At 43.1% G+C, this 16,313-nt stretch overlaps 2 protein-coding genes across 2 annotated transcripts in view; one reads left to right on the top strand and one right to left on the bottom strand.

The window, feature by feature from the left end:
* Window positions 1-2,014: 2,014 nt before the first annotated feature.
* CRNKL1 (crooked neck pre-mRNA splicing factor 1) lies at window positions 2,015-13,186 on the bottom strand. The gene is made up of 14 exons (XM_086744966.1): window positions 12,966-13,186; window positions 12,365-12,517; window positions 10,701-10,792; window positions 10,429-10,587; window positions 9,907-10,073; window positions 9,210-9,388; window positions 8,372-8,542; window positions 7,513-7,704; window positions 6,712-6,771; window positions 5,467-5,547; window positions 4,131-4,370; window positions 3,618-3,719; window positions 2,781-3,029; window positions 2,015-2,263 (listed from the first exon to the last, which is right to left on the bottom strand). The coding sequence occupies exons 1-14, from the start codon at window positions 13,011-13,013 to the stop codon at window positions 2,096-2,098; spliced, it is 2,061 nt and encodes a 686-aa protein (XP_086601092.1). The 5' UTR covers window positions 13,014-13,186; the 3' UTR covers window positions 2,015-2,095.
* Window positions 13,187-15,570: 2,384 nt separating this feature from the next.
* The window catches only part of CFAP61 (cilia and flagella associated protein 61), a 98,867-nt gene continuing 98,124 nt past the window's right edge, over window positions 15,571-16,313 (top strand). The window contains exon 1 of the mRNA XM_086744366.1: window positions 15,571-15,734. Within this exon, the coding sequence (XP_086600492.1) occupies window positions 15,592-15,734 (143 nt within the window). The 5' untranslated portion in view covers window positions 15,571-15,591. The remainder of the gene's footprint in view (window positions 15,735-16,313) is intronic.

Below are 16,313 nucleotides of genomic sequence, written 5' to 3'. Positions count from 1 at the left end.
TTTTGGGAGAATTTAAGGAGAAAGAATAATTGAGGCAAGCATACAGCTGTATCACAGCCACCAGCTGCACTACCGTTATGAAAAACCTCCACACAATAATCAAGTTTTAAAATAGAAGATACAAACTTACATAGCTGGCTTGAAAAATCCAAATGTCTGGCTTTTTAACTGAGAAGAACAACACTTAGCAAGTGAACAAGGACCATCCTCATCAGTAAAGTATTTTTTTTTCTCAACAGTCAGCCAGCTGAGGTAACAAGATGAACAAACACAGGACAAAACGGGGCAGGAAGGACTTACCAGAGTGAGCAGAGCATTGCACAAACAGGACTGGTCCTGGGCACTCCAGACAGGCACCTACCCCCACAATTTCCCAAGGAGAGGGTAAGAGCTTCCCCTCAGCGCTGCCCTCCTGGCACCCCACTGCTTGGTGAGGATACCTTGGTGCAGGTATCCTCTTGCCCTGAGTGAGGCCCCTTACCCACTGCACACTGCACCCCACACCCTGTCCTGCCAGCACACTGCTCACTCCCTCCCTCACCTGGGGCCATCACCCCCCCCCCCCCCCCCCCACCACCCCCCCCCCCCCCCCCCACCACCCCCCCCTTCCCAATTTAAAGCCTCCTCCCCGGATTGGCCAGCTCCCCCAGGCCAGGTGGATCCCGTCTCTCCCCACCAAGGGCTCAGGGGGTACAAGCTCAATCACCCTGACTGGCACCAGCTGGCTCTGAACTGCGAGCCCCTCCACACCTGAAGCTGACAGGATCACAGGGAAAACCACCTGGGCCCCCCTGCCCTTGACCAGCCCCCAGGGCCACACAGCCCCCCTTGACCTTTCCGGGTCTCCCCTAGCAGCCCCGTGGTGCACCCCCTGCACAGTCGCCCTCCCCACACCAGGCAAAAAGCTCAAAAGCATCAGCGCAGGGGGGATGACAGCAGTGATGGACATGGGGAAGGAAGGAGGACCTGGTTTCGACCACAGGCTGTGCAGGGAAGGAAGCATTTCCAGTTGCAGGCAGGTGTGGCCAGTGCGAGGGACAGCCCCAGGGCTGACCAGCTGCTTGGACCACAGCTGGACAGGCCAGATGTGGCCAGTGGTGACTGCCCAGTCTTCAGTCAGCAGCAGCTTCAAGGCCTGACTCACAGCTCTGGGGGTTATTGTGGCACACTTTCTCTTTTTCTCTGTCCGGTCCCCAGGCACCGGACAGAGCCCTGGGGCAGCGATCCCTGTTCCCCACAAGTCTTCCTCCCCACCAAAGGCCAGGCTGCCTGACTTCCCCTGGACCCAGGAACCAGACCCCACAAGTGGACAGGAAGGCTCCTTCTCCTCCAAGAATTTATGGATGAGAAAGCTTAGGCTCACTGTTTTTTCCCCATGAAATACAAAAAAAATATTGAGAAGCCTTCTTACATCACTTCTACTTTACTTCCCAATAGATTATTTACTACAAAATGTGCTGCCAAGACATTAAATCTTGAAACATGGACTAACTGTGCAGTATTAATTTCTACAGATTTGTCTTCTAGGGGCTAGTTTTGGTACATTTAACTCCTATTATTGTCCCTCCCAAACAGTTTTCTGGGATAAAAGCTTACTTTGACTGGAAGTTGAACAGGTTGCAGTCAACAGGATTTATTGTTTTCCACTATCCTCACGATCAACACATACTTTACAGAATTACTAGGGGGGAAAAAAAAAAAATAATCAATGAGGAAGGTTCCAGACATCTCTCTCATTAAAAAAAGTAGATCTGCTGTCCTGACATGTTAATATCCTTACGCAGCACTGTGATATTTTGTAGGAGCCTTGGAACAATGGTTCTTGTGCTAAAAACAAAGCTGCCATCCAGTTCTTCCAGTTCTCAGACCACTGGTAACAGCTGCAGACTCCTGCACTTGCCCCATGACCTTTCCTTTTAATTGGTGAAAATCAACAGACTGTGAAAGGGAATCAACTCCAATATGGTGCGCTTTTTTTTTTTTTTTCAAACAAAAAAATGTCTCAAGTCAGTAATAGTAAAACTCTTCAAATACATTTATTTGTCACCAATGAAAATACTGTACAATACCCAAGAAAAGCGGGGGTGGCAATGTATTAAGACTGGCTTTCATCAATGTCTTTGTCCGGATCCATCTCCGCAGCCTCGCTCTCCTGTTGCTGTTTCTTCCAGAGTTTAGCCATAGCAAGTAGTTTGAGATTCGGCTGATTGGCAGTATCTTCTGGGAAAATATAATCATAGTATTCCTCCCAGCCAGCATCAGACTACGGAAAAAAATACCACAAAGCAATTTTAATTTGCATGTTAATGTTAGCTATTAGAAGGTGCTTCTAATGAGCATTACAGTGAGATAAAATTAAAATCAATGTTTGTTAGACCATCGATAGCAGCTGAAACCAAGGAGCCGAATGGCTGTAAGACAGGACTAATTCCACTGTGCATAACAAGCAGACAGATTTGATCAACAGCCTGGCTATATTTTCCCAAATGGAGTTAAGAAACAAACACTATCTGCATAGCACTACCTAAAGCTACTTGGATTTGTCTACAGTGGGAGTTTAAAGCAAAGGCAGTCTGAGCATTTGGCGTGAGTGTTTCACACGAACCAACTGCCCACCTCCCCTGCTGAAGAGCAAGCTCAGCAGCACACGTTTCAGGCCAACGTTTTTTTCCAATTACTGCAGTTATAGCATCCATCATAGCTGACTGTTTTCTGTACCAAACCCCAGCATAACGCCACCAAGGATACAAAGGAACCACTTGCATAATTTTTCCTCTTACCCCATCTTCAGCCTGCAGCTTTCTCCTCTTCTTTATTTTTTCAGGCATAAGTTTATCTATCCTTTCCTTAGTGGTATCGGTTCCGAACTCCTCTTCAAAGTTTCTCCAGGATTCCAGAAGCATGACTCTCTCCTCTTTCTCCTCACAGTTTCGCATTGCCTTATTAGCCTCTTCATAAATCTGCCGACATCTTGACAAACTCTCCTCCCTTCCTGCAGACAGCTCGAACTGTGCAAAGCTGATCCAGACCTGTGGTGAAAACAGATCCAAACCAAGCTGAAACTTCCACTCTGAAGTGTGATAGCTAAGTGACAGTTTCAAAAAACAAAGCAGCCCAAAATGCAAACGTCAATGCAAGTCTAAAGTACTTTTTCACAAGCAGATATCTAGAAAACTCATGTTTGTTTCAGATGTGCGAGATTTGCCTCATTTTGACAAGAGAGAATATTCGTATAAGCTACATCGACTCGACAAATTTCTGGTGGTTGTTTCGAATCATCAATCATCTGTCTGAATTTAGTCAAACGACAGCACCAAACTATATTGGAAAAATCACAGCTATTTTTTTCCTTGCAATGTTTTTGCAACTACAATTCCAAAGCTACTCAGCAGGAAGAGGGCTGCTTGGAAACTGTCTGCAAAGCCTTCGTTCATACAAGATATACCTGTTGTTACATCTAACTTACAAATGTCTTTCCCCCTTTCACGGCACAGGCGCAGTACTAAACGTGGTTCACTGTCGATTTGAAAATGCCACACAACCAAGGCAGTCACGGCTTTCTCTCCACCGTGGCCCAGGTTCAAGATCAATTCTGTGTTCTGGGTACCCATACACACCTTAACATGCTGCGTCCGCTGGAGTAATCTGCGGTAAAGATTTCTTGTTTTCTCGTACTCCTCTTGCTCAATTTCAAAGTCAATGTAGGATTTCCAAAGAACCTGCAAAAGAGAAGTCTCTCATTATGTTCACAGCACACTGAGATAATGGAAAAAAAAACCAAAACTGAAAAAGGAGCATGGATAAACGTGAAATTTCTCTGAAAAAAGTTTCAGAGTTCTGAGTATCTGTTGACTGTACAAGCTACGATTACGACCAAGCAATATCAAATCTTGTGCACATTATCCATTTAGCTTACTCCTGCAAGCACGTTTCTCCCTTCATGTTTCATCACGGGTTTTACAGCTCTGCGTACCCTGCTAAGAACAGATGCTAAATTAATGAGACACAGGCTAAGCCACTACGGTAAGCAGCTCTGTTCAAGCTGGTAGATTATTTACATTTTAATTAGCCACACTGTGTAATAAATACCTTAAAACTGTGCCAACTGTAAAGTTCATCCACCCCCTTACCTCGGGCATGTCTAACCGGGGCTGGCCAATAGCCAGCTCATATATTGCACGGGCTCTATCGATATCGCCAAGAATGGTCTCTAGTTCAGCAAATTTAATCCATGACGTGCAGTTTTCCGGCGCAAACTCCAGGAACTTTTCATACAGCTTCCGGCACCGATCAAATTCTCGCAGCTGTAACTCCAGTTCAATATATCCTTTAAACAGTTTGTTTTTTGGACATTTACCTATGGATGTTCCCTGTGAAGCAAAAAAAAAAAACCCAAAACCACTTAAAGATCTTGCAAGGACAAAAACCACTCTGCTTTCTAAACATCTGTTTATTCTCCAGTACTTGAACTAAAATTCATTTTTGAGCAGAGACTCTGGTCAGGGCCAATATGAAATCCAACCAAGGTTTGCCAAATGAGTGCATCCATAAACATCAACAAAACCTCTGAAAGTAGAAAACCTCCTAGCTTGTTACACTTCTATATAACATGGATTCCCCAAGAAGTACTACTTGAAACTCACCTCGGCTCATTAAATGAACATTGCATCTTGCATCAAAAGCTGAAGAAAGCTTAGTACCAGTCTTTACCAGTCTTCCAGGCAAGCAGTTCCCAAGTACCTTATAAAACAAATTGGATCAAGAGAAACTGTCTCCTGGAGCACCACTGCTATTGTTCATGCTCCCTGCCTGGTGACTTACGGTAATGGATAGATGGAGAATAATGTTTCTAAAAAAAATTTCCTTTTTTATATCCTTCAGCATCTGAAGAAAACTGTCTGTTCTAAGCCACGGTGCCAAGCTGTAAAAAAGCAATTTCCAAGTCTTAACGTGTGAATCTTTTAAAGCAAGAGTTAAGAATGGGCATATTTGAGACAGACATGTTGTGAGCTTCACTCTTCAAGTCGCTTCTGTAGGCAGCCTGGTAGCTAGGACTGAGAAATTCTATGCAGCAGGTCTTCATTTTTGAGAGTCAAAGCCACCTGCTTATTTAAAATGCTTTTTAAACTGCTACTGTTAGTACAAGTATGACTTAAACAAAGCAGCAGCAGTGAAAAATTTCCAAGTGCACTAAGCTGACTTGGGTACTCTTGCATTCAGATGTGTGCTTTGTCAGCTGAAACAAGCAAGCTACATTCATTTCTGCCCGTGGCTAATTCATCATATCAAGCTATGCTTCTTTTTAAATCATACATGACAGTAAATACTGGTCCCTGCAGACTTCTCGGATGCTTTATTTAAGTGGATTAAACCAGCAATTCATAAAGGACAATTTAAGATCTTCTAATGCCGGTCCCTTGTTACTGTTAGTTAGTGAAGTCAACTATGGAATTAACAAAAGCTTACCAAAGCTCTTCTGGCAAGTGGAAGATTTTTCTGACGTATTTCAAATTGGGCATACAGCAGCCACATTTTGGCAAATGTAAACTGAAGAAAAAAAAAAGAACAATGTGATGCTTAGGCTTAGTAAGTAACACTGCATATGTTCTTTAAACAAATAAACATTCTGTCTATACAAAATGTTACTGCTACAACCTTTAATTGCATTTGATCTCAGTGTTTTTCCTGTTGAAAAGCTCAGTGTTCATAACCCAAAACAACCTCCCTAGAGCAGGACAACATACCACACCACGGATGAAAGCAAAAACAGCCAGGATAGAAGTCTTTTCAAACAAAGAAAATGGCTCATTAACCAATTAACTGATTTGTAAAATATCAGCTATCAATGAACCAATTAATAGCTAATCAACTCTTAATAATTACAGATTGGTTGTGATTGGTAGCAAAACTCAGATGACACGATTAATGACAAACTAGAAAAGGAAGTATATGAACTAAGATTTCTTGACATTCCAAGGTAATGCTGATTAATTGTTTTAAGGGTTTGGCCACATGGCTATTTTAATTAAAACTCACTGGCAAAAAATACCCCACAAAACAAACAAAAAAATCAGTCCTGAAGACCAACTGTAAAGGGAAACATCCACCTGAAAGATGGTTTATCAAATGCACCTCCCTCAGCTGGGACCTTGCAGACAATTAGAAGCAGTTGCTACAAAAGGCAGCAACACCATATAAAGCAGAGCAACAGACATCCTGCACACAACAAGTAACTAGGCTGAGAGCAGCTATCAGAGAACCAACCTGAGAGGGGAAAAAACCAAGTAAGTCAAGAACAGATGAGAGTTCTTCCCTACTGCTTAATAATATTGGACTATACTCTGACTATGTGTTATTTCAGCTTTGTAGAGTATACTCAGCAATTTGAAAATACTGGAGAAACCCTTGCATTTGTATGAGGAAATCTAGTATCAGTGTGTGGCCTGCGATTTCCTATTAATGAGGCAAACAACAGCCATCTAACACTTTAGCTCGGGAAAGAAAAAAACAAACCAACCCTATTGATTTTTGGAAAATTAACATTATGGGAGACTAGAAAAGATATATAAAATCCTGAGCAGCCTTCATGTATGTATAAGAAGCCATTTGGAGCTGCTCCCCCCGTGAATCTTGGGGAGAAAAAAAACCTAAAGGATCTTATCTTGGGAATTTTAATCCTAGACTCAATGCAAGCTGCTGGAGGAACCATACCTTCTTGTGGGGAAGGAGTTCAATACACGCCTGATACACTTGTCTGGTTCGCTCGGGATCCTGTAAGGACAGACAAAATTAAAAAACTTTGTTCACTGCTGAGATTACACTATATTTTGAATTGTGTGATGACTGTGAAACTACAGAACAGTATTTTAAAGTCATCTAGAATTATGTTTACTTAAGATATACATGTACTTATCTACTTAGTGTGCACAATATAAAGATAGTAACCCTTGTGAATCAGTAAGCAATTTTTTTCAAAAAAAAATTCAACACTAAGAATTAGACAGCAAAACTTTTTTTTTGAGGAAAAAGTATCTTTTCTTTTAACAGATACTGTATAGGTATATTGCACTACAATTCTATAAAATAAAGAGCAGCTACAATGTCATATGACTGGTAACAGAAGAAATACTTACACAGCCTCAAAAGGCCACTGTAGCAGGAATGTGACTGCTTCACAGAACTTCTCAAATAGTTTTGTTAAATATAAAACAATTTCACAAGTTCAGGCAACAGCCTGAAACAGGCAATTCAGCTGAGGCTAGAAAGACCTACTTCTGCTTTTATCAGCATGGTTTTGGATGAATTGGAGTGAAACTGAAATATTTTTTCCCCTTATGCATGGGAGGGGAAAAAAAAAAACCCTATACTTACATAGCAAATTCTGTAGCAGTTACACAAAACACCTAAGATATGGCATTTCTAGTTCTCAATTTTTTTATTAAAATAACTAAAGCTATTTCACATAAGGAAAATAGTTGGGAAGAAAAAAAAACCTGAGTTCTTACTACTTGCCTTTGCCTCCAGCTCTTCATATAATGCATAGTTAATCCAAAGATAGATGTATCTCTTCCAGTGTCTTTTCTCTTGAATTGGGGGAACGTTGGCGATGGCTCTTTCATACACTTCTCGCACGGTCTCAGCATCTGCATCGCTTTCAACTAACCTCAGGTAGTCAAACCACGCATCGTAGTTGTGTGGATTTGCCTTCCAGAAAGATGGGAGCAGGGAAGTGGGAAATAAACTTCAGTAACTGCAAATAACCCACCCTGTTCCTTTACTTATAGTTTCTACTCAGAATTTCTCTTTTTAATCATTGGAATAGTATGAAAAAATGTCAGTCTCAGGTATGCTTAAGCTAGAGCTTTTGGGTTAAAATTTTTTTTTGTTTGCTTGTTTTTAGGTAAAAAAAACCCTGAAATATGAGAAGGGAAGAGAAAACTATGAAATATGCAGAGTTCAGTGAATAGCAGATAGGTGTGCCACACCTGTTCCCTCACAAAAAGGTATTTACACACAGGTGAGGTGCCCTTTAACAGTTTTTGCATAATAGAAATGAAGAAGTAAACTACAAGCTAAACTCCATTATGCCCTAAGATGACTGTGAAGGATACAGAGTACTGAGTTCAATTAAAAGCTTTGGCTCCACAATCTACATTAGAACACAGAAACAAAAAAGCAGTGAATGCAAGTATCATTCTCTCCCCCATGGAAGGAATTCTGCCTCCAACAAGAACGTGGTTCTCTTGGTATTTTCTTGGATTGAATGTCAAGGGTAACATGAAACTCATCATCCTTCATATCATGAGACACTCATGTACCTTAAGCAGCAGCTGGATGCATGATGAGGCCAGAGGATATTTGTATGACATACCTTCACTTCCTCTTCATACTGGAATCTCCTCTTGCTGACAATGATTTCTTCAATTCCCCTTCTGTCCCCAAACTTCTTCTCAAAGATGGTGTAATTCTTGAAGAGATTTTGGGCTGCCTGTTTTGGGATTCTATCCAAGGCGTATTTGTAGATCACCCTTACTCTTTCAAACTGAAAATATTAAATATCACTTCAGTAATATTTACAAAGCAGTTTCTGTCCTGTCTCACAACTCAATGAGCTTTTGCTGATATTTAATAGAAAATAGAATACATAATCATAAAACATCTTAACGTAAATGACTGGTTTGCGGCAGGACTAACAAATCCCTCCACAGAGTAAACCTTGCAGGGGGCAGAGCGAGGGGGAGGAAATGTGTAAATGCCAAAACCCACCATCTCGTATTTATTTACAGGTTTTGAACATTTAAAATATTTTTAAGAGGTTCTGGGTTCACGGAATGCTTTCACTTCTTTAAAGGCCTGGGCCAAGAGACTGTCTTGGCAAAACATGGCTAATTCAGGTTTTTATCATGTAAGCCTACCTCTCAAACTTACAAATCTGAGGACAGGTGTTTGATCTGATGAGACTATTCTTGGGCTTGGCAGATTTGGTGCCTAGCTTTCTTAGAACACATCTCCTTGGCGTCACCAAAAAGCAAACAGAAGCTAAGTAAAGAAATTGTCTCCTTTACTCAGGCTACAATAATAATATCTCATAAGGTGCTGAAAAACACAAGTATTGAAGTGAATGTTAAGCAGCCTTGAGTTTGATATTCAAGAAGAAATCTTGTAGGAGTGGTTGGTATTAGTCTGATGGATTATCAAGCAGGTCTTACTTCCTTCTGGTTCTCCTCAAATTTTGCGAAAGCCACATACAAATGCTCATCCATATGCTCTTCTCCAAAGAACTCCACTGCCCTCTCGTATACTTTCCTTGCGTGAGCGAAATAACTGTGCTTCTCTTCAAAGCGGGCATACTTGATCCAGTTCTTAACATCAGGATGAACAATAACAAGTAGAGCTATGTTAAAGAAACAGTGGTAGTTGAACTGGACACTTCAAATTGCATTCTTCCCAGTGACTACAGAGTCACGGACTATACCACATAACTCCCGAGGATGGCGTATGCAATAAATGCAACAGGGAAGCAGATACCAAACAGGTCTAAGCATGCAAATGCTTTGTGCCTTACTGAGAACTTACAGAAAAATTTTAAAGGGATAAAAATCAGGAAGGGTCAGGGAGAAGTTTAAGGGGAAGAAATCTGAAATAAATGACAGCAAAAAAGCTAGGAGCATGAGTGCTGTTCAAGATACACTGTTGTGCCAGGATGTACATTCACTTAACTGAATTTGGAGGCATATACTACACGTGCTTCTAATACCTACTGCTGGTGCTCAGCATGGTGGCTTACTCCCAACACACCACAGTACAAAGGAGCACAGGGATGTAGCTGGAGATAGAATAGGTAAGAAAGAGAAAAGAATGCAGGCCTGAACTTGGGCAGGAGCTGCAGTGCACTAAAAAGGATATATCTCTCATAAATGGAACGCGCCCTGTCCACCTCCTTGTATCTCAGCTCGAAGTTAATATAGGAATGCCAAGCTTGCTCCTCTGGCTGCCACTCCATCCAGCGTTCAAACACCTGACGTGATCCAGCAATGTTTCCCAACATCTCTTCCATGTAAGTATACTTATACCTTAGAAAACAGGATCAGGTTTTTACAATCACTTCATAAATACATACGTGACAAGAATTTGAGTGCTTAGTGAGAGCACTACTGAGATTTCTTCACCTATTCCCTGCTTGCACTCCAGCAATGCCTATACACACTGTCTGATCTGCAGCACGCAGACGCACACACATCCTTCTCTCCCAATACTCCTACGCCTCAAAGTACAAAGCTTTTCCGAAACTTAAGCCTTTCTCTTTTTTTCAGATTAGACTGAAGACTCTGTGAAACGGAAAACAATGCACTTTTGTGTGATACCAAAATACAAAACGATCTGCAGTCTTTGGGGGCAGAAGCAATGCTCCAGTCCCCGTAAACGTACCAGAACTGGTTCACCCTGGGGAGGGTGGTAATGGCTCGATCCCAAATGTTTCGGGCATGATTAACCTGGCGGTTCTTCATTTCCATTTCTGCATATTTCAGCCAGAGTGTGACGTTTCTGTAGTCTACATCTAAAGCACGCTCGTAAATGGAACGGGCCCTGGAAAGCAAAGAGAAGTACGTTGTGTATAGAACGTGCCTCCAAGACTTTGATGGTGTTTGACAATGTCTTAAAAGGTTTATAAGCGCTGTCTGCAGCTGTATCATAATTACCTCTGTATTTCTTTGAGGCTTTCCTCCCATTGTGCGTACTTTATCCAGTTACTGATAACAGTCCTGTTTTTTCTTATGTTATCTTCAAAAGTCTGAGGAGAAAATTATTTCTGTAAGTAAGAAATCCCTCTGTGCAGACTGATCTTGTAATAAATGGCTTACAGAATACTGCTATTATTGGAACAAATTCCAAATGTCTTACATCCATGCGGATGTAGTAACAAATCAATGCAACACTTACAAAAAATTGCGTAAAAGAAAATGGAAGTGTTGTTCATCAAACAGGACTAAACTCAAGTTCATGCTACCTGATACCTGAAATATTGATGGAATAATAACTGACAGCACTAAAATCTTGCTTTTTTTTTAATCTCCTGTTTAATGTTTCAACAGCAACATTACCCGGGAAGACAAAATCCAGTTACTACAGACAACTCTGAATATACTTGGATGCATCAGCACGAGTTCATTGACTTTGACCTGTAGGTATTATCGCTTTTTTTTTTTTAAGTAAGATGCTTTATTCTTATTCCTTGCATTTAATACGCTGGCATCAATTTCACTGCCCAGTGCAATGCTGAGGGCATCTTCAGTACTGTGTTTGGCTACTGTCAGGATCAATGCTACTGGTATTTAACACATGGCTAAAGATGGTTTAACAGAGTTAATGCGGTGGCTTGTTACTGCTATTCATACGAGAGATGAAAAAACATAACACGAAAAAGTGTTTTGGCAGTGCTGTGGTGTTGATCTGACTCCAGTTGCTCTGTGTGTGTCAGTGAGGTACACCAGCATCCAGCACAGTAAGTCCCGAAGTCTTTGTGAGGAGTCCTAGCCAGGACGGTAAGGAGGGAAGTGCACACCCACTCAGGGCTGAGGAGAGGGATGCTGTGCTGGTGTGCTGCCACAGCCACCAGTTCTGAACACACGTGTATATGCTTCAGGGAATGATAGCCCCAGTTTATGCTGTCTATATCTAAAAAAACTGCTCAGTGCTAAAAACATTTTAAGGTTCCTGTTAGGGATATGCTTCCTTTGTTGATCCAGGACAGCAATTATCAAAGGAAAAGGCAGAGCAAAACTGCAGATAAGTTTGCACAAGCAAAGCAATTTTTTATTTAAAAGGAAAAAAAAAATTACATTTGAAATCTAACATGAAAAATGCTAAAGTTTCAAGACAATCATCAAACATAACAATGATTAGTATAGAAAGTTATGTTCTAAAGTGTGTCAAATAAGATCATAATTTACAGAACAAAAATATCACTTGTAAACCCTCTGTGGTTTTTTTAAACAACTGAGGTGGAAAAATACCAGCATTACTGTAAAGCTTGCTAATGTTCTGTCATGCTGACTGGCCAGGTGATGAAGAAACCACGTACAAACCACATATATGCATGTAACTACTCTTGCAATGTTCTGAAGATATTGAACATGGTCACATGTAATACGTTGTGTACTGTCAGTTTCTGTTAAACAACACGTTTAACTTACAACTTTTGCATGAAAGGAGCACTTTCTATGGAAATGTTAGGGTGTTTTTTAATGAACTGCTATTCATCTAGAAAATCCACAAGTAATATAGACTAGATCTTAAGTTTAAAAAACAGGAAAATGCTACTGCTTCATATGAGCATCATGATTAGGATTTTTTTTGTCTTTACCTTCCTTTTCCGGAGTTTATAGTCATTTAGCTCTTCAACATCTGTGATCTTCTGTTGAGGCGGTGGTGGAAGAAGTTCAAGTTCTCTCTCTTTTGCTTCTCTTAAAAGCTGTTCTGCTGTGATCTGAACTTCTGCAGGTGCTTTATTTTTCACCTGTAAAGTAAGGGAGCTTGACTCGCATTCTCCCCTTCTAATGCAAAACTGAAAGTTTTCCCCGCGGTAACTTCCTCCGGGGGCTTGCTACGTTGAGAATTTACGGAAGAAGGATCGGGAGAGCCCTTCCCATCCCCGGCCCGAACCTACGCGGCTCCCCCTCGGGACAGGAGAGGCACAACCTCCTGAAGCCGCGGGGAGCGGCGGCCGTAGGAGTGGGGAAGCCAGAGGCCGCAGCCGGCCGCGTTTCAGCTCCGCGACGGCGAAGATCACCGGGCGCCTCACCCGCTCTCCAGGGCCGCGGCGAGCTGGGAGGCCAGGCCGCTCCGGGGCACCCGGCGCTGCTCCGAGGGACCAAGGCCCAGCGAAGGCGGACGGGTGGATCCCCGCCGCCCCGGCCACCCTCCCACCCCCGGCCGCGGGCCCGCCGCCGCCTCTTCCCGAGCACCTTCGCCACTTTGGGGATCCGCTGCTTCCCGGCCGCCGTAGACGCCATCTTGCCGCCTCTCCGCGTCGGCCCCGCCCCGTCACCTCTGACCTCACGCAGCGCCGGCGCGCGTCGTTGCCGGAGTAACGGCGGCGCGTCCCGGAGGCGGCGCGGAACGGAGCGGGGGCCGGCCGGTTCGTCGTTGGTCCGTCGGTGTCCGGCCGCGCCGGCGTTAAGGGCCTCCCCGCCGCGGCGGGAGGAAGGTGAGCGCCCGGCGCAGCCGCAGGCCCCGCGCTCCAGATGGCGCCCCCTGGCGGCTCGGCGGGTGGGGCGGGCTTTACCTGCCGGCGGGGCGGCGGGCCGGTGCTCGGGACCGGGACCGGGACCGGGGCAGTGATGCTGGCGGATGTAGAGCGCTTGGTGTGGCTGTTACGGCGCGGCAGGGTGGCCCAGGAGATGCTGTACGTGGGCGTTAAACTCCCGTGCCGCTGTCGCTCCCCGTCCGGCGAGGCTCGGCTTGGTGCCCGGACCCAGGAGCCTTCCTTCGGGCCCTCTCAGCTTTAAAACCTGGGGCTGGCCTCCCGCTGCTGCGGGGAGCCGCTAATTCTTGGGCTGGTTGGGTGCGGGGGGCGTGGGTGCCGCGCTCAGGTGTCCCGCAGAAGCCTCCCGAGGTGCACACCGATGGTACGTACGCGTTCTGGTGCGCTTGGAGCCAGTAACAGAACAAACACACCGCGCAGGAATCTCAGCTGTGCTTAGAAAGAGCATTTATTCACGGCGGCAGGGAATAAGCTATCGTAAGCGCTGGTTTGGGAGAGGAACGGTTCTTCAGCTGCTTGTTTGGCCAAGCCTCTCCTCTGTGCTGTGCTGCTCTCCAAGTGGGAGTGCAGGAGGTGCTGTAGGAACAGGCCGTTTTCTTACGAAAATAGTACATTTATAATGTGTAAATGCTGCTCTCCGTCAGTCATGGTTGCGCGACTGTTTAGGGCCTTTAGGAGGGGAGCTTGTGGAGAAGAAGGGGATGTTTTTATCAATATGTAAATTAATTGAATACAGAAATGTGCCAAACTAGCTGAACTAATCTTAATGCTAGACTTATATTTGTTAACAACATTTTAAAATTCCTTCTTACTTCTCTTTCTCCTTCTTACTCCTTCTGGAGTTGACATTAGTAAAAAAAATAACCAACTATTTTAGTAGTCACACAGTTTGCAGTTACTTAATTAAATGTGTAAGTGAATTATGTGGCCATTTTCTTTGCTCATTTTAAGAATCACCTGGCACTTAGCTCTGGGTGTAGTTGCCTTCCACTCCCCGAGGAAGAATATAGATGTCTTGCAACTTAAGATGTTGGAGAAGTTGCTTACGCAAGCTAGTATATTTTTTTCCTTGTAGATGTTATTGTTATACTCAGTAATAAGTACACTTTAGCCTAGCTGATTCTTTCTACATGACCACAATTCTGTTACTAAGTGCCCGCACTAAAGGCTGCAGAGGACGTTTTGCCTCAGGTTGGTTCTGGGACCTCTCTGCAAGTGTGTATTTCCATGACTGAGACCTGTGGTGTCACCTATAACAATATCTTAACTGTATGTGAAAGATGTGGCTGTACTCATTGCTTTCTCTGTATTTAAAAGGTATAAAATTCAGGGTTTCCTTTATTATCCCGTTTTCACTTGGGATCTATGGGGCCTAACTGGGTAAGTGGCATCACATCTGGGTTTGCAGCCAGTGTTAGAAATGGCTGTTGTGTTTGGCAGACTGGTAAAAGTGTTCTGCTAGTCTAAGCATGTTGGTTATTTAGACTTTTTTTTTTTTGAGTTAATGTTATATTTTGCACATGTATATGTAAGAAATTTAAGAAAGTTGTTGTGTTGGGTCAATTTATGTTTTACTTGCCTAATTCTTTATTAGATCACAACAGGCTACAATGTCAAGTAGCAACGCAGCTGAAAGATAAATCAACTGTTAGTGGATAGTCACAGATGGCCTGAATGCCTCTTGCCCCTATGTGTTCTGAAATTGCTAGGCATGTCAATAAATCACGGGGACCTGGCAAATTCTGTGAATGTGAAACCACAAAAAAACCTTGTTCTGGGCAGGGAAGCTGTAGAGCTTGCAATTCCTTCTGAAATTTAAGTATCACTGTTGACATAAAAAGCAATTTGAGGAGCTGTTTTGGACAAAATAAACTTAACTCACCTGAAATTGCTGTTTAATGTTACCAGGTCGTTCTTAGCATGTTTGTTTGCAGCTGATCCTCCCAACCCTGTGGACTTAAGGCTACTGTTTTGAAATTATTAATAATGGGCACTGTTCGGGTAGGTAGCATGCAAATGCCTAGAAATGAATAATTGTAAAAGCAATTTGTAGCTGATCAAAAACGCTTATTTCCTGTGTAGCATGTAGAATACATAACATTGTTACAATTGCTATTTGCGCACTGTTTGCATGCAGTATGTATATGCAGGCAGTATGTATTTTTGTGCATGCCTACAGGAACTGGGCAGTGAAATCAATCCGAATCACACTTCTTCATAGTTTGTATAAAAATCCATTTCAGGTAACTGCACGGAACAACGGATTGCAGCGGGATCTGCCAGAACACCAATGTTTTCTTTCTTTCTTTCTTGTTGCGGTCTGTGAGATGGCTACAATAACTTCTTCCAGAGGAAATACAGAAGTGGTCAGTGCCAGAAGAACAGAATCGCATGATGTTTCAGATATTATCGGCCTCTTCAGCCGTTTCACAGAAGCAGTTTTTGGAAGGATTGATGTCATGTACCTTTTGTAAGTAACAGATTCCGATGTCTGCTCCATCTAACAGAATCCCTTTGCCTTTTGGAGCATGATAGAAGTACAGGAGCAGGGACTAGCATTTTTCATCACTGTGTGGCCACGACCATTCTGTTTTATTTTCCTGTGTGTGTCTAGATCTTTTCCTCCTTTTCCAGTTTCTCCTTAATGAAAGGAATTGGTTATTTTTTGCCTCTCTCTACTCTTATCTTGGGATACAGCCTCTGTGTGCCATAAAATATATTTCAATGTCCTTCTTCTTGTCATGCCCCCAAGATACCTAATATCCTCCATGTTTTGACATCTGTATTCTAGCTGCTTGCATGGCAATGTCCTTAGTGGGAAATGTGTGGCTGTAGAAGTCTTCTGTTACCATATCTGCATCACCGTCCTACAGACAGTGATGAGCCACCTTCACTTTATCTTTCAGTGCAGTGATGAACAGCAGAGACAGACTGTGTGAAATGCTGATGGGTCGCTTAGGTTTTTTTCCACTTGGCTTAATGGCAAATGTCTTGGTTACCAGCTATTTGGGGAAAAAATAGATATATGAAGACATATAGAAAGAAGAGG

This window comes from Chlamydotis macqueenii, chromosome 3, assembly GCF_036417535.1.
Source record: "Chlamydotis macqueenii isolate bChlMac1 chromosome 3, bChlMac1.mat, whole genome shotgun sequence".
Lineage (NCBI taxonomy): Eukaryota > Metazoa > Chordata > Aves > Otidiformes > Otididae > Chlamydotis > Chlamydotis macqueenii.
This window is presented reverse-complemented; position numbering and strand designations above follow the sequence as displayed.

What these genes read in the sequence shown, in the direction of transcription:
- CRNKL1 (XM_086744966.1), bottom strand. Translation starts at nt 13,013, where the DNA reads ATGGCGTCTACGGCGGCCGGGAAGCAGCGGATCCCCAAAGTGGCGAAG. An exon ending in AGCCTCAAAGAAATACAGAG is followed by an intron (nt 10,588 to 10,700) that starts GTAATTATGATA and finishes TTTGCTTTCCAG; the next exon opens with GGCCCGTTCCATTTACGAGC. An exon ending in GCGTTCCATTTATGAGAGAT is followed by an intron (nt 9,389 to 9,906) that starts ATATCCTTTTTA and finishes ACATAGCTCTAC; the next exon opens with TTGTTATTGTTCATCCTGAT.